Source organism: Petaurus breviceps, unplaced genomic scaffold, assembly GCF_028583685.1.
Source record: "Petaurus breviceps papuanus isolate PSGF00001 unplaced genomic scaffold, PetGlider_PUasm1.0 90650, whole genome shotgun sequence".
NCBI lineage: Eukaryota > Metazoa > Chordata > Mammalia > Diprotodontia > Petauridae > Petaurus > Petaurus breviceps.
Window position 1 is genome coordinate 7752676 of NW_027187299.1, and position 15937 is coordinate 7768612.

Consider the following 15937-nt stretch of genomic DNA (forward strand, 5'->3'; position numbering starts at 1 on the left):
TTTCCTATGATAGTTAGATGGAAGGGATGGGATTTTAAATGGGTAATTTGCATCCGACAACCTACTGATGCTCCTCTAATGTGAATTACTCTGAGAGAAAAAATGTCAACACCTTTGTTGCTGAACCAACTAGATATTTGTTTGAAAAATGAAGTCTTTCTGCATCCAGAGAATTCATTGGTTTTTTAGAGCCTGTTTCCCATCTGAGAGGAGAGTCCTATGTGACCCCAGCTTCATTTCCACAGCAACCAATTGTAACATGACAGGGGTCACAGCCTCAGAAAGCAATAGCAGCAGAAGTGGATGAGCTTTAAATAAAAATAATATATTATTTACTCTATGACCTTAAGTCTTTCTTTTCAATACACCATATCTTTTTCTTTCTCTGTGAATTGTGGGAAGATACCTGGAAATTTGAGAAATCAGCATTGGCTGTGTGTGTGTGTGTGTGTGTGTAACTGTGTGTGTGTGCATGAACCAGCATTTGTGTGTAACCTTGAACAAGTTACTTTTCTGAACCGTAGTTAATTTATTCTGAACCTTAGTTAATTTATCTATAAAACAAAGGTATTAGATTAGATCAAATTATATTAAGACTATAATATTAGGATGAGAGGGCTAGACCTACCCCTGGCTTTCTCCCAATGTAACATTTTAACCCATGACCAGCATGCTATGGGCTTCAATAACTTTTTTTTTGGAGGGGAGCAGGCAAGGCAGTTGGGATTGAGTGACTTGACCAGGGTCACACAGCTTATAAGTGTCAAGTGTCTGAGGCCAGCTTTGAACTCAGGTCCTTCAGACTCCAGGGCCAGTGCTCTATTCACCATGCTACCTAGCTGCCCCTGGTAACTTCTTTATACAATCAATGTCATTCATTTTTGGTGTCGATTCCTTTGTACTCTTAAATTATAGAGATCTGCAAAGAGCTTTTTTAAAATGTAGATTCTATTAGAAATTAAAATGATAAAATTTAAAATATTTGTTGATTAATTTAAAAAACAATCCATTAAAATGGATTATTAAAAATAAAGAACACTTTTTAAATGAAAAGTAACTACATTTTCCAGACCAAAAAAATAGTGAGAAGAATGGCACTATTTTGCTTATTTTTGCAAATCTCTAGTGTCTAGCTTAATGGAAGACAGCTGGATTCTCATATCTGCTTCCACATGCAGTCTGTTACAATATGTTGCTTTGGTTGGAGTATGTGAAAAATATATGAAGAAGTACAAGGCTTCTCACAGATATGTTGTTGGAAAAGGAAAGAGTATTTTAATAGGCAAATAAAATCTTAATATTATTATAAAAATAGTTTAGACATCACCTACTCCTTGAAAAGGCCTTTCAGATGTTCATGGACCACACTTTGAGAACTACTGTATTAGATGATCTGAAGCTCTGACCTTGTAGCTCTGAAATACCGATACTCTGTGTTTGTGTGTGTGTGTGTGTGTGTGAAGGTATATTCACAAACACATACCTTTTTCATCGTTGTTGAGTCATTTCAGTCATGTCTAGCTCTCTGTGATCCCCATTTGGAGTTTTCCTGGCAAAGATACTGGAACGCAGCTCATTTGACAGATTAGGAAACTGAGGCAAGGCCCAGAACTCTGTCCACTGTGCCACCTAGCTGTCCACCTTTTTCACTCCAACTTTATCTGGAGGGTCTCAAAAGAAAGGAAGCAACGTGGAAGATTTGTTTTCATAAATTAAATTTGCCCAGAGCCGCTTTCATTAGCACCTTTTTAATGTTGAACCAAGACCTTTTTTTCTTTTTAAAGTTACTAACAAATTATAAAGACTAAGATACTTTAAAGGGTGCTTTTCCAGCCTGACCAACCACCAGTATTTATTGAGTGTTTAGTATATGGGAGCTTATGATGTGTTAATGGGCCGTCATAACTAGGAAAAAATGTAGTATTTAATGTAAACATATGCATAACACAAGTTTCCCTTAAAATAGAAATTTTGGCTAATGTCAACAGTAGCCAACTGTTACTGCAATTTAGCTCTAGAGAGATGACCTTAGACCAATACAAATTTATAGCATCATTCTCAATAAATCGGCATTATTAAGTAGAAGTAATTGGTATTTAATTGTATCTTGTTTGTGAGTCTTAACTCTTTGTTCTTTGAAAGTGTCCACATAAGACAGATAATGTTTTGAAGATTTAAGGCAATAAGAGAAGGGACATACCCTAGAAATATGGGATAGCTTATAACAAGTCCTTGAGATGCTTTGGATGTAAAAGAACTTTTCCCAGCTGAAACAGAGATACAGTGTGGGCCTGCCCTAAGTTAAATTGCTGTTTTTTTTTCTTCAGCAAACATTTATTTAGTTCTTAGTATGCGTATTCTACTGTGCTAGATGCTATGGGATATATAAAGATAAATGAGATTTGGGCCCTGTGCTAAGGAGTTCACAGTCCAGTCTTCAGCACTGATATATCTCTTCTTGCCTTCCAACTTTCTTCCCCTTCCCCTCCATTCTCTGCCTACTTTATTCTCCTCTTTCTTAATCCCAATATCTCCTGGCTTTATGGCTTCTTCAGCATCCCTCTCAATCCTATCTTCTGGGCATCCTTCTGCACACATCCCCTTCCCTTTGTCCCTTCTCTGCTCCACACACACACTATTTTTTACATTATTTATTTTTTAATATTTTTAATTTATTTGCTGCTCCTTACTTTTACCTGTTCTAATGTCCCTTTTTGCTCAGGCTCTAGATATGTGGCAGGTAACAAATTATATTAAGACTATAATATTAGGATGAGAGGGCTAGACCTACCCCTGGCTTTCTCCCAATGTAACATTTTAACCCATGACCAGCATGCTGTGGGCTTCAATAACTTTTTTTTTTTTTGGAGGGGAGCAGGCAAGGCAGTTGGGATTAAGTGACTTGACCAGGGTCACACAGCTTATAAGTGTCAAGTGTCTGAGGCCAGCTTTGAACTCAGGTCCTTCAGACTCCAGGGCCAGTGCTCTATTCACCATGCTACCTAGCTGCCCCTGGTAACTTCTTTATACAATCAATGTCATTCAGCTTTTCAAGTCCAATTTTTGTAAAAATGAAAAATGAGACAGAGGAAATGAACAGTTTATTAACGCTCTACTACAATACTGAGGCAGTGTTTATAAAGTGATGGTAGAAATTTCTGTAGTGGAGTAAGGAAGGAGAGTTTAGAGTGGATAGATTTTTATGATGTTTCTCAAATTAGGGAGGTAGGTTACCTCCCACTCTGGAATGATATAAATGACCTCATGAAATAACAAGGAGGTGAAAACCCTGAGTACATCTGGTCAGTCTCTTTCATTCCGTGTCTTATGCAGTTAACAGCAGTGGGATTCATTAAGACTCCTCATTGGGTAGCTAGGTTACATAGTGGATAGAGAGCTTCCTGGAATCAGGAAGACATGAGTTCAAATCCTACCAGAGGAACTTACTAGCCGTGTGATCCTTCACAATTTGCTTCTCTGTATTCGTCATAGTCATCATTTCTTATAGCACAGTAATGCCCCATTGCATTCATAGACCACAATTTGTTTAGCCATTCCCTTATTGGTAGTCATCTACTTAGTTTCCAAATCTTTGTATATCACAAAAAATGCTGCTGCAAATATTTTGGTATGTGTGGAAGCTTTCTTCTTATCAGTGACTACCTTTGAAAAATATTTATTTCATTAAATATTTTCCAATTAATTTTTTTAAATTTAACATTCACTTTTTTTTAATTCCACAAATAAATTTTTATTCTCCCTCCATCCTACCCTTCTCCCACCTCTTGAGAAGACAAACAATATATCAATTACATACATGAAGTCATGCAAAAATTTCCATATTAGCCATGTTGCAAAAACAAAAACGCACACATACACAAAACAAGAAAAATGAAGAAAGTGGAAAAAGTATGTTTCAGTCTGAAGTCATAGTTCATCACTCAGGAGGTGAATAGTATTTTTAATTATGGGTCTTTTGGAATTGTGTTGGATCAGATTGTACAGGCCTGGTGTAAGGTATAAGACTGGAAAGGTGGGGTTGTGTGTCTGGGGGTGGGGTGGCTAGGTGGTACAATGATAGAGCACCGGCCCTGGAGTCAGGAGGACCTGAGTTCAAATCTGGCCTCAGACACTTAACATTACTAGCCATGTGACCTTGGGCAAGTCACTTAACCCCAAATGCCCTCCAAAAAGCAAAAAAAGAGGGTGGGGTTGGGGGGAGAAGGTTATGAAGCAATTTGGATGCCAAAAAAGATTTTATATTTGGTCTTGGAGATGATAGAGGACCTGGAGTTTATTATTTAGGGGGCTAACATGGTCAGACCTTCACTTTAAGAAGATCACTTTGATGGCAGAGTGGAGAATGGACTGGATCAGGGAGAGAAGGCCAACTAGCAGACTGTTACAATAGTAGGGGATAAGGGCCTGCATCAGGACCGGACCTGTAATTTCACTGGTATAGAGAATTACCTCTACCAATGCAGATTGTCATCTTCCCTGAAAATTATAGTCTTGAGAGCTGCTCAGAGCAGTGCTCTTAAATTGAGAGCATTGAGAGGTTAAGTAACTTGCCTGGGGTTACATAGATAGACTTGAAACCAAGTTTTCCAGTTCTTTAGTTGGCTCTTTATCCACTATGCCATGCCGTGCCCCTAAACTGCCATTTTTATGGGGCAGAAATAGTCTGAAATCATATAGACTTTAAGCCTGGTAATATAGTTTTAGTTTAAAAATTGTTGCTATTCATTTTTTCTCAAGATACACATCTTTGCAGTTTTATACTGATGGATACACACTTCTGGGATGTTTTTTGTTTTGTTTTATAGATAGATAGACATAGATATATATTCTTATCTTCCACTCCGAATAAAAATATGATGTTAATAAGAAATCCTGGATGTGATTCCTTAGGTGAAAACATTGCTTTGTTAAGCTCTGTTTTGAGAAGCTTTATTTAACCTTTGCTTTCTCCTTTCTCCTTGTTCTGCTATCTTGTAGGGAAGGTTCGGTGGCAAGACTTCAATCAGGAAGCTTACGTTGGAGTCACTATGGTACGATCTGGTCAAGACCCATATGCCCGTAACAAATTCAACCAAGTGGAAAGTGACAAGTTGCGAATGGACAGAAACATACCTGACACCAGGCATGATCAGTAAGTATAGAGCTGAATGTCAGCATTATGTGATAGTTACTTATTTCCAAAGGACATACATGGCCATTGTTCCTCATGCAGCAATCAATGCAAAGAAAGGTTCTTGGATATTTTTGCAAATGCTTACCTACCTGGGGAAAATTGTTGTTGACCATGGGAAGTAGGTGAACATTTGCTCCATATTTACATAGTTCTATGTATTTAGAACCATTCTTTTGCATGAGGGTCATTAAGATTTGGTTTTGGTCTTTTAAAATTTGTGTGTGGCATGCATGGGTGGCCAGGTTAAAACCTAGTTTTCTAAAGAGGCAATGGAAATTCATAGTCTGTTAATCTGTAGTTTTGCACAAATTTTTAAACACATTCTCAAGCAAATCAAGGTTCCCCTTTTGCCAGCAACCTCATATTGGGAAGAGACCAAATTCTTATTTCTTAAGATAGAGAGGTACTCTGACATAAGGGCAAGGGTATGGGAATTAGGAGGCAAACGAATTCAAATCCCGCCTCTGACACTTGCTAGTTGTGTGGCTACGGGCAAATCACTTAACTTTGCTCAGCCTCAGTTACCTAAAATGGGGATGATATAATCCAATACTTAAATCCCAGGATGATTATAACAGTCAAATGGAATTATATGTATAAAGGGCTCTGTGGACTTTAGCTCTATAAATGGTAGTGATTATCATCATTATTGTAAGGTTGCTGTCAGAGGTAGAAGTGTACTACATTTATAATACTATAAATGATTCTTTCTTCTTTTTAATTTTTTTTTTGGAGGGGGGAAGGCAAGACTGTTGGGGTTAAATGACTTGCCCAAGATGACTCACACAGCTAGGGTGTCAAGTGCCTGAGGCAAGATTTGAATTCAGGTCCTCCTAACTCCAGGTCCAGTGCTCCATTCATTGGATCACCTAGCTGCCCCTTGATTCTTTACTCTTGCTTCCTCCTTGATTCTATGAAGACTTTTGGTCTTAGGGTGCAGGTTTTGAGGCTTCCACAGGTATGAAGCTAGGTTTGGGTCCTTGGGTATGTTGAAGTGCATTTCACCATTGTTAAACAGGTAAAGAATTTGAATTCTTGGTTGTTTTTAGTCATTCCCTCCATCCTGTTCCCTTAAGCTCTGTCTGGTGCTTTTTGCCTGAAGAAGTCCTTGATTTAAAGATGCATGAAAGAGCTGTCCTCGGTGACTAATTCTGACTTCAGATTGAGGGATGAGGACTTTTGCTTTTTAAAGAGTTGGATGGTTATTTCTACTGTAGAAGCTGCTTCTGTAACCTCCTCTGTGAACTAGGAAATACTTGGTTCCAAGGTAACTGGACTAGCTCCTGGTTTCCTGAGGCATTTTGATTTAGGGGATGTAATTTACTTCTCCCTGTAATTTCACTGATAGCAGGTAAGAAAATCAAGATGAATCAGCCTATAGTTATGTCACCAGTTAATGTACACCTGAGTTGTCTTCATTTTATAAACAGTCTTTATTGAGGAGATAATCATCCACCATTCTGTTAGTATCCTTTTATTGTGAGGATGAGTAAGATAATATTTGTAAAGTGCTTTGTAGACATTAAAACACTATTTAAATGCTATTATTATTGTATGCATTTTAATAGCAGGATTATAGGCATGTGGAAAATGTCCAAGATATCATATAGCTCAACCCCTTCGTTTTATAGATGAGGAAAAGAAAGCCCAGACAGATTGGTTAGTTGACTTGCCTATATTCTTTCCAAAAAGTGCTGAAATATCCAGTAGGTATAATTTGCATGTGTCTGTGAGGACTCCAGAAGCAAAGTTTGCCTCAGTCCTCTGTAGGGTTGCCCAGGGACTAGGGAGGTGGTGGTAAAGGGAAGAATTGAAGGAAGTGTGTTAGTCCCTTAGTGCCCCAAGGACATTTGTCCACTACTGTTTACTTACACTATATAGATGAGAGTTCACTCTTAGCAGTTAGGTGATGCTGTGGATAGAATGCCAGGCCTAGAGTCAACAAGACTTATCTTCCTGATGAGTTAAAAATCTGACTTCAGACTCTGACTAGCTGTGTGACCCTGTTTGCCTCAGTTTCCTCGTCTCTAAAATGAGCTGGAGAAGGAAATGGCAAACCACTTCAGTATCTTTGCCAAGAAAACCTCAAATGAGGTCATGAACAGTTGGACATGACTGAGAAACTCCTAAGATGTCCTTTTTAGGGTTCCATTTCTCTCTTCTTCCCCTTCTGTACTTCACAAAGTGAAGAAAGAACCCTAGATTTGGAGTCAGAGGACCTGGGGTTAAATCTTGATTTTGCTACATACCTAACTATGTAATTGTAGACAAATCTACTAACCAGTCTATCTGAGTCTTCTTTTCCTTATCTATAAAATGAAGGGGCTGAACTAGATACATTAGGTATTTTCTATATGCCTATAATCCTGTTATTAAAATTCATGGAATAATAATAGCTAGCATTTATGTGGTGTTTTAATGTTTGCAAAGTGCTTTATAAATATTATCTTATTTATTCTCACAACAGCTGTGGAAAGTAGATGCTATTATATTATTATGCCCATTTTATAGAAGAGGAAACTGAGGCAGACAGTATAAGTGACTTTCTTAAGGTCACCAAAGTAAGAAGTGGTATCTGAGGTTAGATTTGAAATCATATCTTCCTGATCCCATGTCTAGCTCTCTACCCACTGTGCCACCTATCTAGTGCCTCTTATAATATCATGGACCGTGTGGTATAGCAAATAGAAAGCCAGAATTAGAGTTAGGAAGAACTGCTTTCCAGTCTTGCCTGTGGCACATCCTGTCTGGATGACCAGGGAGAAGTCACTTAGTGACTTAGTCTTAGCATCCCAGGTAACTCTCATGACTAGAATTTGCTGGACAGTAGCTGTTCTCTATTGATAGAGGGGAGCAAAACCTCTATGTTTGTCTCAGTATATAGGTCTGTGGTTTGCTTTATGCTAAATGGCACAAGTACTTGTGTACAGGTGGAACCTGTAGGGAGAGATCTTAAGCATTTGGTAGAACTCTTTTATCCAAGCTGGTGGATTGTTCCGTTTAATATTCAAAATCATGAATTATTATTTTTGTGATGGACTCACCCATTGACTAAACCAGTTTATGTGCTTGTAGGGAAATCACTACCCTAAAGTTATTAAATGGAACTTTTGCGTTCTGAAAGAATTAATGCAGTTCCTGAAAGTGTCCATCGTGCAGGCAACAGAGTAGTAACTGAGGCACAGACCTCTGGCTCTAAAAATACTAGCGACCTTGATCCATGATTGACTGAATTAAATATGGGCTTAAATCCTATCAGTATACTCAAAAATGAGTATTTCCCCTTTGGTGCCAGGCTTTTGACCATGCTTTCTTATAGCTTTCAGTTAGAAAGCAAGTAGAATGGACCATTTCAATTCAGCTCTACTTACTGATTAGTAATAACAAAAATAATAATAGCTAGCATTTATATAGTGCTTGCTATGTGCCAGACCCTATGCTAAGCCCTTTACAAATGTTATCTCATTTGAGCCTCACAAACAACCCTAGGAGGTAGGATCTATTATCATCACCATTTTACAATTGAGGAAACTGAGGCAGGAGGAGGTTAAGTGACTTGGCTAGGGTCTAACAATGAGTAAATGTCTGAAACCAGATTTGAATTCAGGTCTTCCTGACTCCAGGCTCAATGCTCTATCCACAGCACCACCTAGCTAGTTAAATAAATTATTGACAGAACACAGGGGGACTCTTTACTTTTAAGTTCTAGGTTCTTGTTCAAATTCTTGAGCACCTCAGGTTGGTTGTTTTTTAATTCCTTTTTATCCTCAATGTTTTTGAAATACTTAGCTCTTTGCCTTCAACGGAGTTTGAGTATTACAGTCACCACCACATCAGAGTGAATTTTAAAAGGTTTTAAATTTTCCTTCCAGATATTGTGGCATGCTCATTTGCAAGTGTTGAGGGAGAAACTTGGCTGTCGCCCATGTTTATTTGATTAGGTAGGCTTTCTTTCCACCATAAAGCAAAATGAAGTGATCTTAATTAAACCCAATTAAGCCGAAGACAGTGAATTTGAGACAAATGATGTGAAAGGCAAGTTTCTTTCTTAGTGAAGGGCCAACTTACCTGTTTGAATTTTCTTCTACAAATCCCAGGAGTAAGTCTACCTCAGCTGGTGCTGTTAAAATCTTTGACCTGCTTTTAGAAAAATCGTTTCTGTGCCTTACCCTTCCCTTACTGTTGGCCCAATCATGACTTTGTAGGTTTAAATGATTGTCTGGGGAGATTCAGATCTTCACTTGTGGTAACACAAGAAGTGTTATGAGTTACTCTGGGGGAGATAAGAAGGAGGAAGGGATTAGAGCTGTGATTGTATTAGAGGTGTGATTATGATGTCCTGGTTGTAGAAAGCAGATACTCCTATAGCTTGAACAGTCACTTTTATTCTTTGATTTAAAAGTGGAAGAATAAGATCAATGGGGAAAGACTCGAGGAATTGGGGTTATTTAGTCTGGAAATGAGAAAACCTGCTCAGAGACTTTAAGTACAAAAAGGGATCCTGTGCTGCCATTTTATTTCCACCAAGGATAGTTTAAAAAGAAATAGATTAAAAATGGAATTAGAAGAGAGCTGGACTAGACATTCTAACAGCCAATCTCATGAGCCACTAGGACATGCTATTTAGAAACATTTCAGAATACCTTTCAGATTTTAAAGTTTTGCCTGGAAAAGAGAATGGACTGCCAGACCATGGGGATTATATTTTATCCTAGAAACCTTAGAGAACCACTTACAATTTTTTTTAATAGAGGAGTGACATGCTCAGACCTGCTTTGTAAGATAATTAATTTGGCAGCTTTATGGTTGAATTAGAAGAATATAGTTATTTCTAGGAACTAGTCCTAGTGATCGGTTGGGTTGGGTTTTTTTAATACCATCAATACTGTTTTTCTGGTCCTTCTGCTAACATTCCTAACCCCTGTTTCTAATTACACAGGTGTTTTCTAGCCTGCATTATTCCATCTGTTGCTTTCCTTGTGAATATATGCATATATGCAATCTAAGGACCCGAGGGAATGACTCCTGAGTTAGAATTTAGGTTTCATCCAAAAGATTATGTTTCATTTTTAGCAGGTATAAGGTTATCCATTTTAGGGTTTTTTTTTTTTTACTGTTGTGTGATACTAATGGGACATTGGTGAATTTTCTATACGATAATAAGGGAAGCCACCCAAGACTGACTGGATGCATTGGAGAGATGAGAGAGACTAGAATTGAGGAGGTGATTTGGTATATGTGTTCTACCTCTAAAAGCATTTTGGTGGGGGGTGCCTTGGTTTATTTGGCTACTGTTAACAACAACAATAGTATTTTATAGCCTTTGCAAAAGTTTTCAAAGTACTTTCATCTGAAGTAGGCAGGGCAGATATTAGAATCTCTATTTTTATAGACTTTGAAACTGAAATTAGGGGAGGTTAGATTATTTTCCCAATGTCACATAAGTGGAGGGTTCAACTAATAAGTGGAGGGTTTGCTTGCCTTTAGGTCAGTGGTCAAGATTTACTCTGTTACCCTGCCTCAGAAGCTCTTTCCTTTCCCATGAAATTGGTGGGTGTTTCTTGTTAATTTGTTTTTCTTTGTTCTTAATGATCATTCTTTTGGTCTTCTTAGGTTCTGATAATAGCTCTTAGTGCCATTTCTTTAGTTCTAAGGTTCAGCCAAGTCTGCCATGTTTTTTTTTTTATATGTATGTGGTGCACCATGGGTGTTTTGGTCACAAAGTAGACACTCAGTGGCAAATTTTTGGTTGGTCTGATTTACCGTACGTAGGTCCTGGAATGTTTTGTAATGGTTCATCTTAGGGTTAGAGATTTTGAGCTGGAAGGGATCTTAGAAGGCTCGTGGTCCATCTCCTTCTCATTAGAGGTGAGCAAACTGAGGGCCAGAGGAATTAAGTGACTTGCCCAAAGTCAACCAAGTAAGAATTGGAAAAGCTGGGATTTAAACCACTGTTCCTTGACTCAAAACCCGATATTCTCTCTAGTTTAACTAAACCCTTTAGAAAAGTAACTGGGAAGACAATGCATTTCTTCTCAAAAAATAAAGTTTGAAGGTTATTTTTTCCATTCTTCATCTCTCTAAATTAATTAAATTACACAATTTTTTTCTTTTTTGGCATACAAGAGGCCCTATATTTGTAGTTATTTGGACTATGGATGCTTGAAATTACTAGAACACAGTATTATTGCTTGTAAGGTTATGTGTTTCATTTCCATGTAAGCCAGTTAGCTTTGTATTTTTTAATGGCCATAAATAGGACCCATGACCCTGGCTGACATATCTTACTCTTAAGAAAGACCAAGAGAGAGATTGTGAATAGATCAGCAAATCCTTCCCCACTGATGGAAAAAAAAAAAAAACAGTTCAAAAACATATGCCCTATTCATAGTGTCTATGGTCCATACAATTATGAAAATAGTGATTAATGATCTCTTTTCTGCTGAATACTATGGAACCTCTCTATAGTTAATTCAGAAACAGAACTAACAGTTGCCTGATTCGTTGGGTGTATTATTATTATATTCCCAGTGTATATTACATTTTATGGGCCATAAATTCATAGAATCTTAGAATTTCAGAGCTACAAGGGACATTACTGATCAAGTAATTTGACAAACATTTATTGAAAGCTTATGTGCGTGTCATTGCTAGAGAGAAAATGTGTAGAAAAAGAGTATAGCACAATGTAGATAGTGATAAGTGCTCAAAGAGATTCACACCAAGTACCATAAGAAGATTTTGAGCTAGCTAATGGATCAGGGAAGTTTTCATAGGAGTGGTAGCATTTAAAGAATTGGTTCAAAATTCTGACAAGTAGAAATTGAGGAAAGAGAGTTTTGGGGGAAGAGCGTTGTGAGAAAGATAAGACATCAGGACAGTGTCGTCTATGCTTAGGGAAGCTTGGTGAATGGTTCAAGTTAACTAATGAACATGAAAGGAACCCAGCCAACCTGGCATCTGTTCAAGCAAATTGAGTGTCTTAAAGCTTTGGGAACAGATCATACCCACAGAAACCCCTTTAAGAAGTGCTGAGGTGAGATGAACAAAAGAGTTCTATATTGTTGGGCCTTTGGGGGGAACCACACATGTATGGCTTAAGTGACTGAGAATTTTCTTCTGTCTCTCCATTTTCTGGAATCTTGGTTCACTGAGTTTTTTTGTTGGAAACACTTTTGACAAGAAAGTTAAATGTAGAGGAAATATGGGCAACCTGGAGGATTGATGGACTGTCTACTGAGAAGAGCCTGAGATTATTTACCTGGAGATTTCATTTATGTAAATGAAATGAAAGAAACTTGTGGGGGGGGAGCAACTTCATTACCTACTTCTTTATTCAGCAAAACTTTTTTTTCATTCATATTATTAAATCCTTTAGAGAAATAACTGGAAAAGGAATGTGTTTCTTCTCAAAAAAAATAGTGAAGATTGTAAGTTTTTTTTTTCCATTCTTTATCTTTTTTAAATGAATTGCTCTGTTGGATACCTTTTTTAAATATCTGAAACTGAAATATTATTCTCCAGACAATAATGTTGCCTTAAAATTATCCTCTGTTAAAGAGATAAGTCTTAGAACAAACAATCTCTGTCCATGTCAATTAATGGGCGTCTGCTGCAGGGATGACTTTTAAATTAAGAATAGAAATTTTGCCTTTATATAGTTTCATAATTTTGTTTTGCTTTATCCTTAAAAGAAGAATGTATTTTGACCAGCTTTTGAATGTCTTTTTAACATAATCCAAACTGATCCAATTTTCCACTCACCTGTCAAAGTAATTTTCCTAAAATGCAGGCAGGTACTCATTAATCTCCAGTGGTTTCCTATGACCTCCAGGATCATAAAAGTCCCCTGTTTGGCATTTAAACCCCTTTACAGCATGTCTACTCCATACCTTTCTAATCTTCTTATATTTTTCCCCTTCTATGCTTTCCCAAGTAAAGCTGCACTGGTAGGCTTCCCTTTCCTTGCCTGTGAAACTCCGTTCTCTTGTCCCATGCCTTTGCATTGTATGTCTTTATTTATACAATGGATAGGTAGGTGGTCCCATATTGTCCAGAGTGCTGGGCCTGGAGTTAGGAGGATTCATTTTCTGAGTTCAAATCTGGCCTTAGACACTTATTAGCTGCTGTTTGATCCTGGGCCTGTTTACCTCAATTTCCTCATCTGTAAAATGAGCTGGAGAAGGAAAGGGCAAACCACTCCAGTATCTCTCTGAGAAAACCCCAGATATGGTCACAGAGAGTCAGATAAAACTGAAGCCACTGAACAACATTTATAATTGTATAATTATATTGTATAATGTCTTCCCCTTTAGAATGTGAACTCCTTTAGGCCAGGGATTGTTTTTGCCTTTTCTTTTCTCCCTTGTTGTACTTGTCCTTTGTGCTCAAAGAGGACCATGGTATCAAGGAAATGATGACATGCCTTGCACTCGACTTTGATTTGAGTGGAAGAGGGCTGTTCAAGGTCACCAGCCTCACTTTTGCCTCCAGAGCCATCTGGGTTCAGTGGCCAGATAATTCATCAGGATGACTGGAGGTGGCCCAGGATACACTGGGAGACTGGCCCTTTTAGGCTAAGGTGTTTTCAGGTTCTCACTTTGAGTGAGTAGGTCTTTTTAAGAAGTGAATCAAGGGGTGATCCTTTTAATTAAAAAAAAATCAAATTGGGAGGGAAGACCCTAGGGGTTGCTGGTCAAAAAAGAAAGTTACTGTTGACATTCATTCTGAACCAGGAGGGCCCAAAATACAGCCATTAAGTGGTGTTTGGGCAGGGACCTATTGTGGTCCAATCTATGAGCTCCAAAGTGAAATGGGTTTAAGTTTTAGTCTTTGAGAAAAGAGGAAGGAAGGAACCCAGGAATCTAGCCAGTAAACTTCAGGTTAAGTGGGCAACTTCCAGCCATCAAAATTTACCTTCATTTGGAGAGGAGAAGGAGAGGGAGAGAGAAGAAGGGAGGCTCCAAATTCAGGATTTCATCTCAGTTACCCAGCTGGCTGGGTCCATTCAGGCAACTCGGACTGCTCACAGGTTGTATTTGTCTTTCGTTTTCAAAGAGGACCATGACATCAGGGAAATGATGACATGATTTGCAATTGACTTTGATTTCAGTGAGGGAGGGCTATGCAAGGTTAACAGCCTCACTTTCTCTTCCAGAGGCATCTGGGTCCAGTGGCCAAATGTTCATCAGGATGAGTGGGGATGGCCCAGGATGCGTGGGAGACCCCTGCTTAGCACAGTGCCTAGCATAGATCAAGTACTTAACAGCTGACTGAGTATGAGGATTTGGTGATCAAAGTCAGGCCAGGAGGGTGGAGACAGGGAAAGGCAAAACACAGAGAGAGACAGAGACAAAGGGTTGTTGGTTTTGGGGGTTTTTTTAAAGCTTCAGGAATTTTTTTAAAAGACATTTAAGTATTGGCTTAGTGTTGTTTACTTTAGATCGAATGTCAGCATTGATGTAAGTTGTTTAAAAAGAATGAGGGATCAGGATTAAGAGCCTTGTTGGGGTTGAAACAATCCAAACTTCTCATTTTAACCCGTGAAGAATAAATATCATTGGAGCCAAGAAAAAGTTCTTAATATAACCTTAGCCAATCTTAAATAATGGTTTGGGTATAGGTAAATACTACAGGATTTCAGTTTTATATCTAAGAGAGTAAAAGGACCAGGGGAAAAAAATCAGAAAGCTTAACAACAATCAAGATTTTTTTTCCCTCCTGATTTGTGAAAATCTGAATGTAGAATTAGAGTACCCACTGGTTTCAGTTTATTGTACAACTTTCTTTGAGGGAATCCGTTATTCATTGTAACTATTTGTTGATTTTATATCTATTGGCTGAGAGGAGCAAAGAGAAAATGGAGCGATGAGGTGAGAAGGAAGGTGAAATGACTTGCCTTAGTTAATTTAAATGCTACGTGGTGGTCGACTTAACCAAAGAACTGTGAACCGTTCAGACTCTTAGTCTTATGTTGAGTTTATTAGACCTGTCTAATGAATGAGCCAAACCATGCCTGCCATTAGTGGTGAGAACAGGGTGTGGTGGAGGTGGCCCCTGATTGTGGGATTCCCAGGTAAAGATACTGCCCTTCTTGTCATAAGCCAATGTTGTGGATTTTAGGGACCCTTATCTTATTTCTCTTTCTCCCCCAGCACTAGTACAGTAATACATTATTTGTTGTTGTTGAGTTGTTTTAGTCATGTATGACTCTCTGTGATCATACATTGAAGGCATTTAAAATCTAAATGAATGGATGACATAAGAATGAATATTAATCTTTTTCTGATATTTAGTCAGTGATGTTGAGCCAGGGTGGGCTACTCCAGGTAGCATTTGTGACAGAGGGGCTACCATATATCCCAAGGAGACTTTGAGAATATCTGTAATTGTTAGCATAAAACTTTTGCTCCTATCACCTTAACAAAATCTTGTAGGACATGATTAATCCTCAGAAAAACTTTCTTGAAAATCCCTCCTTCATAGGGTACAACCCCAGATGTCCAATGGCATGTCACCATGGGAATTTGTCTCTTCTTGCTAAATAGAAATAGCTTATAGATGAGTGACTATTTAGATCTGTTCAGCTTATATAATCAGCAGATAGTCCTAATCAATATCATCAGCAAACCTTTTATTTACATTGTTCTTTAGCCTTGACTTTGGTGGCTGTTTTCACTGATATGGATTGCAGCTTTTTCAAGACTTCCTTTTTTATGCAATCCTTGTCCGTTATTTTCCTGT

At 38.1% G+C, this 15937-nt stretch overlaps 1 protein-coding gene across 1 annotated transcript in view; it reads left to right on the forward strand.

Moving 5' to 3' along the window:
* GALNT2 (polypeptide N-acetylgalactosaminyltransferase 2) overlaps window positions 1–15937 on the forward strand; it is a 257214-nt gene that overhangs the window by 166616 nt on the left and 74661 nt on the right. Inside the window, exon 3 of the mRNA XM_069064891.1 lies at window positions 4999–5152. Within this exon, the coding sequence (XP_068920992.1) occupies window positions 4999–5152 (154 nt within the window). The remainder of the gene's footprint in view (window positions 1–4998; window positions 5153–15937) is intronic.